We start from the raw sequence: 17,504 nt of genomic DNA, 5'->3' as shown, positions 1-17,504 counted from the left end.
GAGCTGGGCCAGTCGGCTGGTTTGGAATCACACATATCTCCTTGGGGTAGTGATGAACACTGAGAGGTGCTTGCTGGCCCCCCCTCCTCACCTGTGCATATCACAGGAGGACGTTTTCCACTAAAGAAGTGGATGAGTCTTGTTTTCTTTTATAAACAACTTTCCCGCATTACTAACGTAATGTACAGTTACTATAAGTAACTTCGTACACAGAGAAAAATGTTCAAAAGAAAATAAATCACATCTGTAATTCTACCATACAGTCATACATAAACTGTTACATTTGGTAAATTCATATCTAATGTTTATAAATTGGGTATCGTTTCCCTATTTTTTTGCACTGGGCACCTACAGGTTTCTCCCACCTTTCCATCTGGCCTAAGGACTCCCCAAGGTGCACACGCCTTGTATCTCCCAGGTCCTTAAGGACTTACAGTCAAAGTGTCCCAGACGGGACTCATCCCCCCGATCCCAGTTCCCAGACCTGCGCTCTGCCCAGCCCCTCTTAGCAGGTGGCAGTAAGGGAACAGGCATGTCCCACCCAGGGGCTGCAGCCACTGGCCGTACAGTCCCCCTTCCACAATGCACATGATTTTGTCATTGGTTTGGTAGTCTGATGGAGTAATCCCACCCAGACAACGAAGACCATGCATCTAACCTCAGAGCCACTCTAAACTAACTCCATAGGCTAGTGAGTGGGAAGAACTGGCAAAGGCTCGCTCTCAGGAGGCTGTGTAGTGGGAGGGGACCCAAGCCTGCCATTCCCTGGCAAGGGGACCTGTGGCACATCACTGACCCTGAGTCCCGACTATAAATTGCGACTGAAAGTAGCCACCTCGAATTGTTGTTATACGCCTCAGTGTCTGTGGGACACACAGCAGAGAACGGCACCCAGCAAATGGCAGCGCAGGCCGTTGTCACGACTGCTGCCACCTGCTTCCCTGACCTCCAGCACCTCACGGTTCCCTTGTCAAGGGTGCACATCCCCGGTTCCCCTGTCCAGGTTTTAGCCCGTGTCTTTTTGGCCACAACGGGGAGTGAGACACCCTGACCCCACACACATCCTCTTCCACAGACATTTGTAAGCATGCGTTACTTACAACAAGCCTCTGTAGCCGTTGCTGCCAGGCACGGGAAGTTCTTAACCAAATCGAACAGACCATGAGGCTCACAGGGCTGGCCAGCTACCAGCCTCCCTGTCTGTACGAGGGCCCCGTGGGTCTTCTTTCCCACAGAGTCAATGGCTCACAACAGGTGCTTCACTGGAAAGGAGCCCAGCTGTTCTTGCGCCAGCCGCCTGGACCAGGCACAGCCCACGACAAGACGGCAGCCCTCTGCGAGCCGGGCAGGAGGGGGTTTGCCTCCGGCTGCCCTGGACAAAGGCACCGCCGGCAGATCTTGCCCCACTGGGGTTGGTGGGGGGTCCTGCCCACTTGGATCTGCTTTCTGGAAGTGACGTACACAGGCTTGGTGAACAAACAACGCTGTGGCCTCTCCGGCTTCCTGCTGCTACAGCCGAGGCTGGTTTGCCACGTCTAGTGCTGTGCTTCCCAGTCTTGGGGGCTTGGGAAGCCTGGCCAGCTCTGGATCTGCAGCCTGAGACGACACGACTCCCCGGCTCCCTAACTCCCTTCCGTCCCCGCACCTGCCCTGTCCTGAGGTCAGTCTGAATAGGCTTCTGCTTTTTTAGGTATTGCATGTTTCTGAAATTACAAATGTAATACAGGCTTATTTCAACAAGTGAAACGACACAATACATAACATGCAAAGGCAAAGCCGCTCCTCTCCTCCTGGCCGCCGGCCCCATTCTCAAGCCCTTGACGTGACCAGCAGCAGCGGCCTTTGTAGCCTCACTCACACACAGAGGTTCAAACATGTGCACACGCCCCCAGGAGCCTGCTGGTTTACTTTTATGGAAACAAAACCTATGTTACACTATGTTATGATCTGCTTTTCTTTTCACTTAATAAATCATGGATGTCTGTGCAAAATATAGACGCATGCATGGCCGTAGGAATGTCTTTTCTAAAAATTCTAACGTTCCATGGGTATGTCTATTGTATGCAGTTTTAGGGGCCTGACTAGACATACCCAATCCAGCGGATCTCCTGGACCCGAGGTCTCCTCTCCTCTTGTTCAGTATGGCTGGCCCACAGTGTTCCATCCTTCCAAACAGCACCCTCCCCTTCTCCTGAAAACTGCTCCTCCTCCAACTTCATACGGTCCTGCTGAGGACCGCCCGTTGCAAAACCCACCCCTCCAGCTCCGGCTACGGAGGGAGGCAGGACCTGAATCCTTCCCCAGGCTCGTCAGCGGTCTGGGGTGCGGGGCAGGGTGGGGTTGGTGCAACAGAGACCCGGGCAATGAGGGCTCACCTTCTTCTCTTTCCTCCTCAGTCGGGGCAAAGAAGGACAGGAACCAGGGTTCCAAGTGGCCCTGCCTTCCTCCTGGTGGAGATGTCTGAGAGGGTAAAGCTGGCACGCGGAGAAAAGTGGAAATGGGAGGTGGGCAGAGACAGGGGACACCGACGTGCTGCACGGACCTGGCCCCACACCCAGCACCTGCCTCCTACCACATTTCCTTTGACTTTGACCCTGTAAGCTCTGCCCAGATCTGGAGAAACAACAAAACCTCCTTTTGTGCTGAAGCTGGTCTGAGCTGGGCTTCCATCCCCAGGAGCTCAAAATCCCAACTACAACGGACGCCCTCTAGGATATGCTTTCTCCTGAGTATTGTTTAATCCAGAGATGAAAAACATTCCTACTAAGTGTCAGTTTTTCCTCTCTTTTCAACTATTAAGAACAAACAAACAAAAAAATATTCCCATGCAGGGGTGCAGGGGATACATGCTGGATTACTAGAAATTTCTTCAATGCTTCCACGGACAGAGCAGCTCCCAGATGTGCTTCAATTCTCCTAGGCCCGCTTCCCTGGCAGAACACAGTAACTGTTGCATAACCACGAGGTGGGGGAAGCTTAATCACCACTCAGGTTCTTTGCTGGAGCTGCCAACTGGCAAGAGGTCGATGTTTCTGCCTATTAACATTCTGTAGGTACTGTCCGTATTTTTAAATACAGTCAACACAGAAGACAGGCACAAAAAACCTGTCTGGATTTATGTAATATACCTGTTCATTTCTATTTTTGTTGTCAGATGAAATTAACAGAAAAAGAGATTGTAAGTTCACGTGTTACCCAAGCTGTCTATAAAAATAAAATCAGAGCCCTAGCTGGGTGGGATCAGTTGGTTGGAGCATCATCCCACACAGCAAAAGGTTGGGGGCTCGCTTCCCAGTCAGGGCGCATACCAAGGTGGTGTGTTCAGTCCCCAGCCGGGGAGCATGCGGGAGGCAGTGATCAGCGTTTGCCTCTCACATCGGTCTCTCTTTCTCTCCCTCCTCCCTCCTCCCCCTCTCCCTAAAATCAATAAACATATCCTCAGGTAAGGATTAAATACATAAAGTCAGAAGAATCTTAAACCTTCTTAACAGTAACATCATATTCTTACCAAAAAATTAATAAAAAAAAAACCAGAAAACAAAAACAAAAACCAATGTCTGCCCTAGAACGCAGGTCGGGGCAGGCCTTTGTGCTTCTGGAACCAGGACGGTTCTCCTCACCGGGGGCTGGGTCCCTGGGACCAGAGCTTCTGTGGGCCAAGCCTGTATGACATGGGAAAGGGCCCTATGGTTTCCGCAGCCTGGGTTTCCCAGTGGCAGCAACCGAGCGCGGAGCGCAGCCCGTGCCCCCAGATGGTTCGCTGCTGTCCAGGGCGGACGCAGTGAGCACCCGCAGCAGGGGTACAAACGACCAATGCGTGCCCCTCGCCCTCGGCAGCACGTTCTACTCGCTGGTCAAACTGTCACAGCTCCTCTACGGGACAGACACGGTGTCCGGTGCTTCCTCGGCTGGTCCCCTTCACGTCTTGGTCTCGCCTGGCATTCAGATCCAATACCTCCGTTCTCAGCAGAGATGCCCACTGTCTTCTCCGTGATTTCTTGACGGCCCAGACTGTCAAAAGCATTCACTGGAACGACTCTAGCCTCTGCTTTTTAGCTCCAAATTTCCTATTCCTTTTCTTCTGTCACCATAACTTGGTTTAATCCTTTCACCATTGCACAAGCAACATGTGCCAACGAGGCGATTTATTGTAAAACAAAAATCAAAAATTCCCCGGCGTCTGGATTTACATGCTAGGGCCACCTGAGCCCTCTCAGCTCCCCAGGACTTAACCTCTTCTCCGCTCGGTGTGCTTCCAGCAGAGCAGAATCGAGAACAAGCTCTCCTAGCTGCATCCTGCAAATCTATAAAACAAACTTCCAGAGTGTGAAAAATCATCATTTCCACCACTTCTTCAACAAATATTCTAAGTCTTTAAAGGTGAGTGAGAAGCCAAGCAGGTAACAAAACAACCCAGGAATTCGTAAGGGCAGGACGCTGTCGCCACCGCAGGACACAAGGCACGAAGGGAGGGGGCCGAGCTGGCAGAGCTCGAAGGCTGAGGTCGGGGCAGGAGCTGAAATCGGTCGGTCTGCCCGGGTGGCGCTACCCTAATGAGGGAGACAATGACCAGGTCGGAGAGAAACTCCCCAGCTTCGCCTTTCCTCCTGCCCTCCAATTCTCCCAGAATCTCCTACTATCCAAAACCAGCCAGGGGCTGGCTGACCCCCAAGCTCGGGAAATGTGGTCCACAGGGGTCTGTCCCTCTGCCATTCAAAGCAAAGCAGGGGATGGATATGACAGCAACCTGGCCAAGGGCCAGCCCAGGAACGCCAGCAGGACTGCAGAGCCTGCCAGGAGTTGATATATCAAAGAGGAGTCAGGAGCAGCTATTGACCAGAGGCAAACACAGGAATCAGGGCCCTGGCGATCAGACGGGGCCGGGCCGGGAAGCGGGGCCCGGGAGCTGGGTCTGGGCCAGCGCCCGCTGTGGACACAGCCTCGGGGCCGCGGCTCACCCTGCTGCCCGCTGCGGGCAGAGCCACAGGCATCTCAGGGCTGTCAGGCGGGGCGGGTGGCTGCCACCTAGGAGAAGGGACACAGGAGAGAGCACAGCTGCACGTGACGATGCACAGACAAGGCGCCTGAGGGGCAGACGCTGGAGAGCATCAGGGGCGGCTGTCCAGAAGGGCCTGGGGAGGCAGGCAGTGGTCAGAGGGGGCTGCCGCCTTTCACAGGCATATATATTTTAAAGGGGGAATATGAAATTTTATGTTCAATTTTAAAATACTTTTCTTTCATAAGGGGGGAAAAATAGCAAGCAAAAGTCCAGTTCTTCCTCCAACCCAGGAAGTAAGATGGAACGAGTGGAGTGAAGACTCTGGAGAGAGGCCAGGAAGCCGGGGCAGCTGCCCGGCTGACTTCTGCGGAGAGGGGTGCACGACACCCATCGCGAGCCCCCCTATTTCCCTCTCACCATGAAAGAAGCTTTACATCTGAAACCAGTCCGGCTTCTAATTGACAGCAACCATGGTTACCGCTTCCCCAAAAATTGCTATTTTCAGAGACTGCCATGGTTTTACTGGAGTAGATTAAACACTTGATTTCCAAGAAATGAGAAACACAACATTTCATTGTGTTTGGCAAGTGTCACAACCCACCATGATCACAGATTGGGAATCAAATGCAGGTGAACACGTCTGGACAAAAAGACCCCAGTGACAGCACCCAGGCTCAAGGAGAAGACCTCCCGTGGGGACGTGGAGGGACTTGACCGGCAGAGGCAGAGGCCACTTTCCACTCAAGACTCTGGACCATTAATGCCTTCTCTTCCTCAAATGCCATTGAGACAACAAGCTCCAAAAACCCTCTCTCTCTCCTTTCAGACGCTGCAAAGATTTGAAAATTTGAAAACTCAAAGCCACGCTTTGTGCTCTGGGCTCTTCGTAAACACTTGCTGGTTGACAGGCAAACTGAAAACCGGTGAACCGTATACAGAGGATGGTTCACTTGCTCAGAACTCCCCTCACTGCCTGATATTCACAGGTGATGACGTCGGGCTCACGCAGCTGCCACACACACGGCCTCCGTGTCCCGTGTCCTTCCTCGTCCGCAGGGAACAGCAAAAAGGCCCTAGCCAAAACCTCTGTCGGGCAGTGCCCAGAGGTTTTTCGGCTACGACAAATTAGCTCCCGTCTGTGAGGGGGACGTGGCATGTGGATGCCTTCATCGCCCCGCGTCTGGCCCAGAAGGTGCTGGGGAGACCAGCCGAGGTGGGAGGCGGGTAATTTTATTTTCCAGCCATCTGTGCATACAACAGATGAAAACACAACGACATCACCATATGGCACTAAGCTCTAAATGTGTCACCAGACACTGTACACGTGTGCGGAGAGGCCGACCGGCAGCAAGCCCTGCCTGAGTCCCAAAAGAGGACCGTTTGCCTCTGGCTCCCAGCAAGCCCTGCGCCAACGCCCAAACCTCAGGACTCCCTTACTGTTGCTGGCAGTGAGGGGTCACACTGGGAAACTGCATTAGAGTTTGTATGGGGTTTTCACATTGATCATCTCACGTGAAGCTTGCAACAAAGCTGTGAGGCAGGAGGCGGGTAGGCCACTGTTGTTGGCTAAAGCCCCTCATTCCCGATCACTTCATCGCCCCCAAACCGCTGGCCTGTCCACTGATAAAGCCTGGTGGCATCTACTTGTGTATCCATGTTCTACCTAGCTGCTTGTGACTTCAGTTTTCCCCAAGAGAGGTGCGAAGGTCCTGGCTTTCAGGCACGGCGCCACAAACTGCCGCAGAGGCGTTACACTCCTGTCTCATTTCTCTCCTTTGTGCAACTTGCTCACTGCTACAGGAGGAAACCAAAGTAAGAGCAGCCCTGAGCCTTCCATCCTTCTCGCTCATTCGCAGTCTTCAATTACAACCCATGGTAACTGGCCGGGCTCAGAGAAACACAAGGGCAAACCACAGAAGGGAGAAGATATTCGCATTGCTAACTAACAACGAATCAATAATCCGGAAGAAATCTTACAGAGCAATACAAAAAAGATAAACAACCCAGGAGGAAGCTGGCAAATAAGTGAGCAAGCTGGTCAGGGAAGAGGAAACTTAAAAGAGATATGAAGATATCTCAGCGGCACTAGGACAGCACTCAGGAAAATGAAAATTAATAACACAACTAGGTGTCACTTCCTGCACACCAAATTAGCAAAAATTAAAGTCTAACATTAATAAGCAATGTCAAAAACATCAGGCAGTAAGAAATGTCATCCATTGCCGGCAGAAGTCTGAATCAGCACCAGCACTTGGGAGGGCAATTGGATGAGGTGACCCAGCAATGTCAGGTACAGGCCAAGTCAGGGACAGGACACTCCCTGGGCAATAATCTGAAACAACTTCCAACTTTACCAATGCGAAAATGGGTAATTAAATACGGCCATCGTGACACAGCACTTACAATGGATGAACCATCTCCACAAACACAGGATAAATCTTCCAACAGAATACTGAGTGAAAAAATACTCAAAATACTAAGTATCTTTTATAAAATTAAAAACACACAACACTACATAGGAGAGCGCGTATCCTTAAACAATATATCGAGTAAAAGCATGGGAATAGGAAGGCCAGGATACATACTAGGCTTGGGACAGAGGTTTCTTGGAATTGAAGGACTGAAATCTGTCATGGAGAGGCACAAATGTATCTGTTACATTAAAAAAAAAAAAAAAAAAAAAAGAGCTGAGGCTAATATGAATAAATGGTAACATCTATTACATCGGGATGGCCAATCTGGGTATCTGTGATAATGTTCTCTGTACTTCGGCAGTGGAAATGTTTATAATTTTTAAGAATATCCTATTTAAACTAAAGGGGATAGATGAGGCTACGGAGGGATGGTGGGTAAGGAAATAAAGAAGGCAGTCCAGAACAGAATCAGAGGAAGGAGGGACAAATTCACTGAGAACCACTCAAACTGACACGAAAAAACAGAAGGCCTGAATCGTGCTGCATACGTGAAACAAAATTTGTCATTTTGAAACTTCCCACGAAGAACACTCTAGGCCAAGATACCATCACTCGTGAATGTTATTAAACAATAAAGGAAGAAATAATACACAACACTTTCAGAAAATAAGAACACTTCCAAACTTGTTTTATGAGACCCAGATAACCCTGATATCAGACAAAGAAATTACAAGAAAAGCACAGATCAGTATCTCTCGCGTACATAGGGATATTAACAAACTGAATAGCAGTACAGACATTAAAAATACATCATGTGGCCCTGACCAGTGTGGCTCAGCAGATTAGGCACCATCCTGCAAAACGAAAGGTCATCGGTTCAATTCCCAGTCAGGGTACATGCCTGGGTTGCAGGTTCAGTTCCCTAGAGGCAATGATTAGTGTTTCTCTGTTACATCGATGTTTCTCTCCCTCTCTTTCTCCCTCCCTTCCTCTCTGTCTAAAAATAAATAAAGTCTTTAAAAACAAAAAACATCACGTAGCATGCTCCAGACCGAAGAGAATGGGGATTCACTTATTCAATGGAGATGAACCACTTCCCAGAGGAAGTCAGGTCAGTGTAAGAGTCACAACCATCACTGCTTAAGGGATTACTATGTGCTAGACTCGCACAGCTACTGACTCGTGGAAACTGCCCAACACCCCCTGTGGAGGCGCGGCTGTTATCCCCATTGTAAAGATGAGGAAAGTGGGATACTGAGGCATTAACTGACTTGGGCAGCGTTGCTCAGCTAGAAAGCAGTGGAATGGGGTTCAAACCTAGGTTGTCCAACTCCTGGAAGCAGCCTGACCCTGGGCCTCTGCTACTGTAGGCAACTCCATTTGTTGTCCTTTGGGCCTGAGCTACCTACAGAGGTCCCGGTCCCTCTGGGCCCAAGGCTTTGCCTTGAGCTTTCTCTGTAATCCCTCCTCCATCTGCAGGTACTAGAAGCCCACCTATACCCCCCAACCACCTGTCTGCTTAATGGGCTTCTCTTTCTTTACCATAAATGTACAAGCTTAACCATCAGCGATCTGTCTGCATGTGCTGATTGTCTAAAACAAGTTGGGTAAGTAAAAAAATATGAAAAATCTAGTTGAAGAATCCACAGTTAGATCAAGAATTATACTTCAGGCAAAGAGCCCATTCATTCCACAGCGCCTCCTCCTAATAAACACAGCAGAAAAGATGGAAAGCAATGTCTGGGGGAAGTGACAGCTAGCATAAACCAGGGAGACAAACACCTGAGGGCCATCTTCAAGTAGAGCGCAAATCTCTGTGTTTGATAGTCTCAAGTTATTAACTCTTCCAGGGACAGAGACGCTAGAATCTGACTTCCTTTTTAGGAAGACTTCTTGCTGCCAGTGTCAGTTTGGCATAAATTTTCAAACCAACTGTGACAAGGATGCACTCGTCTCTCTAAAAGAATGTCTTCACAGAGGACAGGGAGGTGGCAGTTGCCATTCTTACAGGCCCCGACGGGTTCATCACGGCCCGCAGGAGAGCCGGTTAATGTCTAACGGGCTCTCCGGAGGAAGAAGCCCTGATTTGTGGTGTTTGCTGATTTCCATGGTGCGCAGATCCCAGCACATTGGATTGCAAGCTACTAAGGCAACTAACACATGTAAAATTGGGTACAGAGACACGCAGGGGTCTCTCGGGACCTGGCGTGAGCAGATCCCAGCCCTGGCCCAGCTGTGCCAGTATTGACGGTTACTACCACGTGCTGGGTACGCACTAAGTGCTTCACAGTCATCTTCTTTGAATCCTGGAAGCAGACCACTGAGCATGTACTTGATCTCCTCTTTATAGGCGAGAGAAAACTAGGTCTTAGAGAAGTTAACTAACTCGTCAAAGGTCGCACAGCTAGGAAGTGCTAAGAGCTGGTACCCTAACCCTGGCCATCGGGTTCAAAGGTCCTCACTCACAAGCCCCCTCCCATCCTGCCTCTTTGTGCTTGGTTCCAGAAGGTCGCCAAAGAGTAAAGGGCAGGCTCAGGGGACACTGGCAGTGAAGAGAAGGGGACTGGCCCACATCGGCCAACTAGGCCCACAAGGGTCTTTCTCCTGCCCTCTCCCAGGAAATTTCACCCGCCCCCAGAGCCCCGTCGGATGGCCCCTCTTTGGCGGAGCCTTTCCCAACTCCCCCCACGTTTGGTACTCTCCAAATACTTGTTTCTTACAATAATTTTACTTATTCTATTATGAAGTAAACACATCCTCATTAGACAACATAGAAAATATCAAATACAAAGAGCAAACTTTCTTTGTGGCCCCACCTCCTCCTCACAGCCTTTGATCCATATTTCAGCTATTGGATTCATCCCCTAAACAGCGATTCCCTATTTATGTTTCACCCCCACCAGCCTGTGAACCCCTCCTGGGGAGACGCCCTGTGTTACCCGCATCTGTGGCTCCCCCACCCCCACCCATCTCCATCCCTGGCACAACACCCAACACGTGGCTGCCCCCCAGCAATTAATCTAGAAGCTTTATTATAATGTCTTCCAACCCACAAAAGGAAACACTGAGCTGTTCGCGTTGATCTTCAAAGCTAATCTCATCTTTTTTCGATTGTAGTTTTCATTACCATTTAGTCCCCTGATACCCACCAATCTCATCTTAACTGAAAGGGGCTTTCTCTGCGCCTTGAACACACGATGCGGCGTTCTGGTCGTGGGAGCCAGGGGGAGCCAGACGGACGCCGGGGGTTCCGGCGGCGCCTGCCCTTACCTGCATCCCGCGCATCCGCTGGAACCGTGCGATGGTGTCGCTGATGGTGTACACGCGCACGTGGCCCATGTGCAGCTTGCCGGAGGGATAGGGGAACATGGAGAGCACGTAGAACTTGGGCTTTGACTTCTAGGAAAGAATGACAGAATGTGACGAGGCGTGTACTGAGCGGGATTTACTGGGAACCTGCCTGCACGTAACAGCGGGCGCTTTCCTTGGGGTGATCGCTTATCATTGTGAAAAGTTTCCTTTTGAAAAAAAACTGTTCCTGTAACATAAGTTGACAAAAATGTCAAAACCCAAATTCTTTGAACTTAAAGAACGTCCAAAATATGCCGAACCCCCTCAAAGTGCTAACTACCCATCTGTATTTTTAATCTGTTTTTCTCTTTTAAAAGCTTCTAAGACAGCTCCTATCTGGGTCTTGGAGAGCTGTGTGTTTTGCCACATGGAGCTCTAGCACTCATGCATGCAATTCACGGAAGCGGCAGTGATTCACAAGGGTATGAAAACGAGCCCCTTCCGAAGCGCCCTGGAGCTGCCCTTGGCTTGAGCAGTAACACCAGTATCCTCTGGCACCGATTTGGGTCCTGGGTCTCTCCACTGTGTTGTGAACTTCACTTTGAACAGAAAACGTTGCAATGGGAAGGGAAGGAGAAAATCCGTGCCGAGGAAGGGGCAGGGCTGTGGTTTCCCGGAGGTGGATCTGCGGGCAGCCACAGGCCAGGGTCATCCAACACTCCGGCTTCCAGAGGCGCGGCCGCAGCGCGACAAACTCAGGAAACGGTACGTGAGCCCCACAAGGATGAACACCAGGCGGGAAGCCCTTATTGGAACGCTGACTTGGGCACCTTCATCCTCCCATCGGTAAAGGGTGTTGTCACAGGCTCGAGTGCACACCCAGCTGAGGCTCCAAAGGAAAGGTGGTAGTCATTTCACTGATTCCTTAGCGGGGACCTGTCGTTCAAGGGCAAGGACTGTGTTTAATCATCTCTTTCCCCCACCCTCACCCACCCCCAGTGGAAGTTTAATAACAATTGGATAAATGTTTGCGGACTTTGTGCTCGGAAAGCCTGATAACCGGCCTCTCTAGGCCAGTTAGTTATTTGTTCTGTTAAAATTGTGCCCATAGTGTAAACTGGGCACTTCCCCCAGCAAAGCCCGCTGATCCTGTCCAGGTGACTGCACCGCTCCCTCTGCCCGTGCGGAAGAAGGCGCCCCTCTGAAGAAATGCAGGCAGTGCCTCTGTCTGCTCACCAAGGGTCGGCCGGCTGGTGTTACAGCTGTTCCGTCTATTTCTGCCCTCCGGTTTCCCCTCCTGCCCTTACTCCCTGCCTTCCCCAAGCTCTCCCAGAGCTCTCTCTGGCTTTGCTTCCCCCAAAATTATAAAAATGAATGTAAAACAGGATCTTCATAACCACTCTTTCTTGCACATGTTGGGGGGAGGGGCAACGTTATGTTTGTTGCTAATATTTGTATGACCGATATCAACACAGCAACAGGGACCAGGGGAGCAGGAGAAACTAGAAACGCAGAGAAACTAGGAGTCACACCTGACCCCTTGCTTCCCACTCCCTTCAGCAAAGAAGTGAAACTTTCAACAGAGCCACCAAGGTGACAAAGCAGACTAAAGTGGCACTTCTCTCTGTCCTGCCCATCCTCTAGCAATGACCAACGGGCAGTCAAGCCAAGCTGCCTGGAGGAAGGAAAGGGGAAAGGCGACCAATAAGGGGTCTGGAGCCGGTCTGCACAGACTGGGAGGTCAGCTTGGAGTGCTGTTGATTCATATAAATGGGTGCCCAGCAGTGCACGCGTCACGCTCTTTAACCGGAAACTGCGGATCCACGACTCTCCGGAAAACCTCAGGAGGGTGGGAGGGACCTGAGACACGAAAGTCAGTGGGGACTCAGGAATTTACATCTTTAAGAAGACAAGTAATTCTCGGCTGGTGGCTGGTGAACGAGCCTCTCAAGGGAGGTATGAGACCTCAATTCTTCAGCTGGTGCAGGATCAGAAATAAGCAAGCCATCCACCCCACTTGCTCTTAGGGACTGGGCAAAGGAGCTGGTTACAGAGTTCTCTGGGACCCAGGAAGAAAAAAATCCTTGGTATAAAGGATCTCTCGTTTCTCATTGTAAAGCTTTTACATTAAACCCATTTTTCTTTCATTATAATCACCTTGTTTTTTATTAATCTATTTTTTTATATTATGTTATTTAACAATCAATCTTGCCCCAATTTCCACATTTAACTTCTTCATTAGCATCTCTGTTTTGTATGTCTTCCAACAAAGATAAAATTTGTGTAAAACCGAGTGATTCATTACGTAGTCACTAAGCAAAACACCACAACAGAGTTTATAGAAGATATTTAGAAAAGTATTGCTAGCAAAAGCCTTTAATATTCATGAATATTTTTACTGCAGACAAGGTATTCGGCCTCCTGCCTGCCCCTGCCTTTTGCTTTCTGCGTGAACCAAGTCCCTTTCCTCTGTGACACTGAAATGCATTCTGTCCTCTGTGGGTGGCAAGCAGAGAAGGAATTATGGGGGTTTGTTATAACCGAGCAGGAATCGGATTGAAAAGGAAATTTTCATAATTATATAAAAGTGTAGGAACTTAAGCCTTTAAAAGAAATTAAGATTGTAAGCGATGGGAAAAAGATAGTCTTTATAAATAGGTCCTATTCTTTCTGCCAGCTTCTGACGTCAGGAGAAAGATAACTTCTGCCTCTTTAGGGATCCGGCTCCAAGCTGCCGCAGAGCCGGGAGGACTGGAGGGAAGGAGCTCTCAAGGGGGCCTGGAGTCCTCCGACCCCCCACCCCACCCCCTTCTGGTCCTCGCTCTGCCACCAGCTGTGAGGCCTTAGACAGATTCCTCAGCGCAGCCTTCCTGGGCTCGGATACAATCTGTAGGTCAAAGGTGAGGCAAAAGAAGGTTCCAGGTGAAAGCTCAAAGCGTGAGGTCAGGAATCAATCCTGTGAGCAAAGCCGTCTGGGTCTGAATCCTGGCCCTGCCCCACGTGAGCTGTGCTTCTCGGCAAAACTGCCAATCTGCCCCCCCCCAAGCCTTGGTGTTCTTACCCCCCAAATTAGGAATGATAACACCTTCCCTCAGGGTTATTTCAGGATTAAATGAGGAAATAAATGGACAGATGGTGCCTGACGCATAGTAATATGCTCATTAAATGGAGGTTCTTTTTAGGAGAAGGATGATTAGGATAATTATGGCAAAACATTCAACTTCTAGAAACTCATCTGGGTGGGTTTCAAATGTATCTAATACGAGAGCGAGGTCGCTTGCAGACACTCTAGCACCCACCCAGCCGCTGGCAGGATTCTCATCCCTGACGCAGACACATCGTGCACTTTCATCCTCTTGTATCTTTCATTTACCTAACACTTCAGTTTGTAAACTGTGTTCCATCACGTTTTCTCATTTGATTTTCAAAACAATTCCATGAGACAAATAATGCAAGGACCAAGGCGGTAAATGATGTGGCCAAAGTCACACTAATTCTGGGGGCGGAGCCAGGATTTCGCTGCCCAGGCTCCAGACCCCTGGCCAGGCGGTGTCCCTGAACACCATTCCCCCGGCTCTGACCCACACGGTGCCACCAGGGCGTCACCCACAATAGCCCTACAGCTATTTACCCAATTACAGAAACAGTTTATTTTGAGCCACTTAATTTTTTTTAACCATATGCTTAAGAAGAATGAGATGTCACCAAATCAATAAGCTACTACTTCAAAATGTTTGAAAGTCACCAAATTATAATCTAAACCAAAAGAAAGCAAGTTAATTTTAAGCTCCTGATTCAGAACTGAACCACTCCCTAAGGTTTGTTTCTAAAACACATTTAGTTAGATTATCCGATCATGTTGCCAGGAAGGCTTTTCACTTCCTAAGGAGTAAAAGTGAAGCTTTTGTTGTATAATTACACATCACATTCAAACCTTCCTTTCTATCATTTCACCTGTTACACGCTTCGTCTTTCTCAATACCAGGTTTTCTCACCAGAAGCCTCCACTAATGTGTCCCAGCCTGGTCCCCAGCAGCGCGCTCCCTGGGAACGGGCCCCAGCCAAGCACCCGAGAAAGCGAACTCAGGCTGAGCACTGAGCTGGTGCATCAGACCAGACGCCACGGGTCCACTCACTCATACAGCTGTTACGGCAGCGTTGGCTGCCCGCAGCCCCAGATCATACCAGGGAAGGAGGGGCTGGTGCCTTTCAAACCCTGAGGCTGAGGTGACAGGCGGGGCGGCGGGGAGGCCAAGGCTGTACCAGTGGAGGGGCAGGCATTTCTCAGAATCTATAGCTTTAAAGTTCCACAGCTGAGGGGCCCAGGTGTGTCTTCTGGCGTCTCCCATCTGGCCCCACCCGACCTCTGCGTGCTGCCCTGCTAGGCGATAGGCCAGCACGGGAGCTCCTGTCGCGATAGTTCCCCTCGACGCTGTTCCAGAATGCGCGCGCACCGCAGGGAAAGTCCCCTCAGGCTCTCCTTGTCTTGTCACATTCACCCCTCGCCAGCACCCTCGGGAGCAGCAAGTGGGCACTGTTGTTATCCCTGTCCGTTTTACATAAGAAAACTGAAGCACAGAGAGACTCAATCATTGGGTTCAAGGTCACATACTTGATAACCTATTTGAACCGGCAGTCTGACCCCAGGGTCCGAGCCCTTAACCCCCCTCCTTAACCCCCCCCCCCCCGGGGTCTCTCCGATACTCACATCGGCTTCGGGAATTTTGGAGGCCTGGTCTTTTATTCGCAGACGCCACCACTTCTCGACGTCCTTTCTGGTCTGCAGCGTGTACTCTTTCGTCCACTGTCCCGTGGCACTGTAAATTCCCCGGGCATGTCCTGGAAGCACTGTCCTTCCCCAGCTGAGGACATCTGGCCCACCGCTGAGCTGCCTGTGCAGGAGAGCGACTCGGAAACCCAGTCTCTGCCAAGCAGGGGCCATCTTCGGAAGGTGGGGGGCCCTGAAGGAGGATGGGAAGCAGGCTGGTGAGCCGCCTGAGCCTGTCCTTCCGCTCGGCACAGCCCCATGTCCCCTGCCCATGCACGTGCTTTCCTCTTATTCTGAGATGGCTCTCCCTGTGAAGAAGGCTTTAAGGGTTCAACTGAGCTAAGCACAAACTTTTTAATGGAAAACATAAAGGCAGTCAGTGCTCCCAAACACCAAAGATACAAAACCGCAATCAGAACCAGCGGAGACCACTGCCTGGGCCAGCTCCTACCACAGCCACAGACTGCATGGGAGGCGGCGGAGCCCCTCCCTGCCTTCTCTTTCCAGAGCTACTAGGATGTGCCCCGTTTCCCAAAGGTACTGGGTCACAAATGTTGCCGACAGGGTTCGTGACGGGCTTATATGTTTCACACTCACGTAAGTTGGCATCACAGGGTTGGCATTTTACAAGTCGGTCTGCCAAAAGTCGTTGACATACCAGTTCTCACTGTATTTAACACCTCTTGCCCCTTTGGGGATGGAATTAGAAACAGACCAAAGCAAACAAAACAAAACAACTCCCTATCCACTGGGCTTGGCTATTTTAGAGTGAGTAGATATGTCTACAGATACACTGGCGAACTGTATTAAATCAGTTGAATATCAGCAATCTCACATGACAAACCTAATGTATAGACACTTTGTACAACTAAGGCAATTGCATTTATTTTTAGGGGTTGGGTTTCTACATAATTACAACTATCTGAAGGATCCATGGGTTTTATGGTTCGCTTGCTAAGACCGCCTTTCCGTATCTTTACAGTTTAAAGCTTGCCAGTGTAGCAGGGGGCGCACAGATAGAGAGATGGCTGCAGTCCCTAAGAACACATTAGACTATTCTCTCGAAGAGAAGCCATGGGGAGCAACAAATGATGAAAATACAAACTGACCTTAGCTGTAGCCTCACAAGCTTTTGGTTTTAATGCTGGTTAGCCATTGTGACAAATGAATGCAGACAGAACCGACAGGAGCGATATGAAAGTCTCTACAACTTATACTGTGAAGCAAATTACAAACCACCCATAACATTTCCTGACTAAACATCAAAAACAAGCTCCCTAAAAATGTTTACATAATACCTGGCTCACTAATAACTTCTTAATAAACTTTCCTTTACACAAACCAGTAAGACCAGAGAATTTTGAAACAGATCTGAGTATTTAAAAGACCTTAAAGTTCATGAAGAAAAAAGAACACATAGATTACAAAGTGGTAGATTATTCAATGAATGGTGGGAAAATTCATATCAGAGCCCCCAACCTCAAACCATAAACCATTGTAAATTCCATATAGATTAAAGAATTTTTTTAAATACTACAAAACAAGACGAAAATATGCAGGGTGGGACAAAAGTAGGTTTACGGTTGTTCATATGGAAAATAATATGATTATTAATAAATACTAATGCAAGAATAAACTATGTCTCATATACTCACAACTGTAAACCTACTTTTGCCCCACCCTGTAGATGAATACTTAATACGTCTTTACAGGGTGCAGGATGCTCTGTCCTGAGAATAAAAGCAATAGAAGAATTCAGAAAGGAAAATATTCATAATCTCTCTTAAAATCTAAAACATCTGTATATCAAAACACCATGAACAAAGTGAGAAAGCAAACAATAAGCTGAGAGAAAACTGAAAGAACTGCACCAAAAAAACTTATCCTAAAGAGTTCACTTATAAGAAGAAAAACATTAAAAACCTAATTTTAAAAATGAACACAGAAAAAAAGAGGAAGTACAAATGGCTAATACATATGTTGAAAAAGGTTAACTTTACAACTAATCAAAAATTGTGAATTAAAACTACAA

General features: G+C 49.1%; 1 protein-coding gene across 1 annotated transcript in view; it reads right to left on the bottom strand.

Annotated features, from left to right (window-relative positions):
• Positions 1-17,504, bottom strand: part of LARS2 (leucyl-tRNA synthetase 2, mitochondrial) — a 110,933-nt gene that overhangs the window by 91,997 nt on the left and 1,432 nt on the right. Inside the window, exons 2-3 of the mRNA XM_054594801.1 lie at positions 15,413-15,665; positions 10,684-10,812 (exon numbers count right to left, since the gene is read on the bottom strand). Of these exons, the coding sequence (XP_054450776.1) occupies positions 10,684-10,812; positions 15,413-15,646 (363 nt within the window). The 5' untranslated portion in view covers positions 15,647-15,665. The remainder of the gene's footprint in view (positions 1-10,683; positions 10,813-15,412; positions 15,666-17,504) is intronic.

This window comes from Pteronotus mesoamericanus, unplaced genomic scaffold (assembly GCF_021234165.1).
Source record: "Pteronotus mesoamericanus isolate MK-2021 breed Mesoamerican mustached bat unplaced genomic scaffold, CSHL_Meso_final scaffold_533, whole genome shotgun sequence".
Taxonomy (NCBI): Eukaryota; Metazoa; Chordata; class Mammalia; order Chiroptera; family Mormoopidae; genus Pteronotus; species Pteronotus mesoamericanus.
The sequence above is the reverse complement of the archived record's forward strand: the minus strand, read 5'-3'. Positions and strand labels throughout refer to the sequence as shown.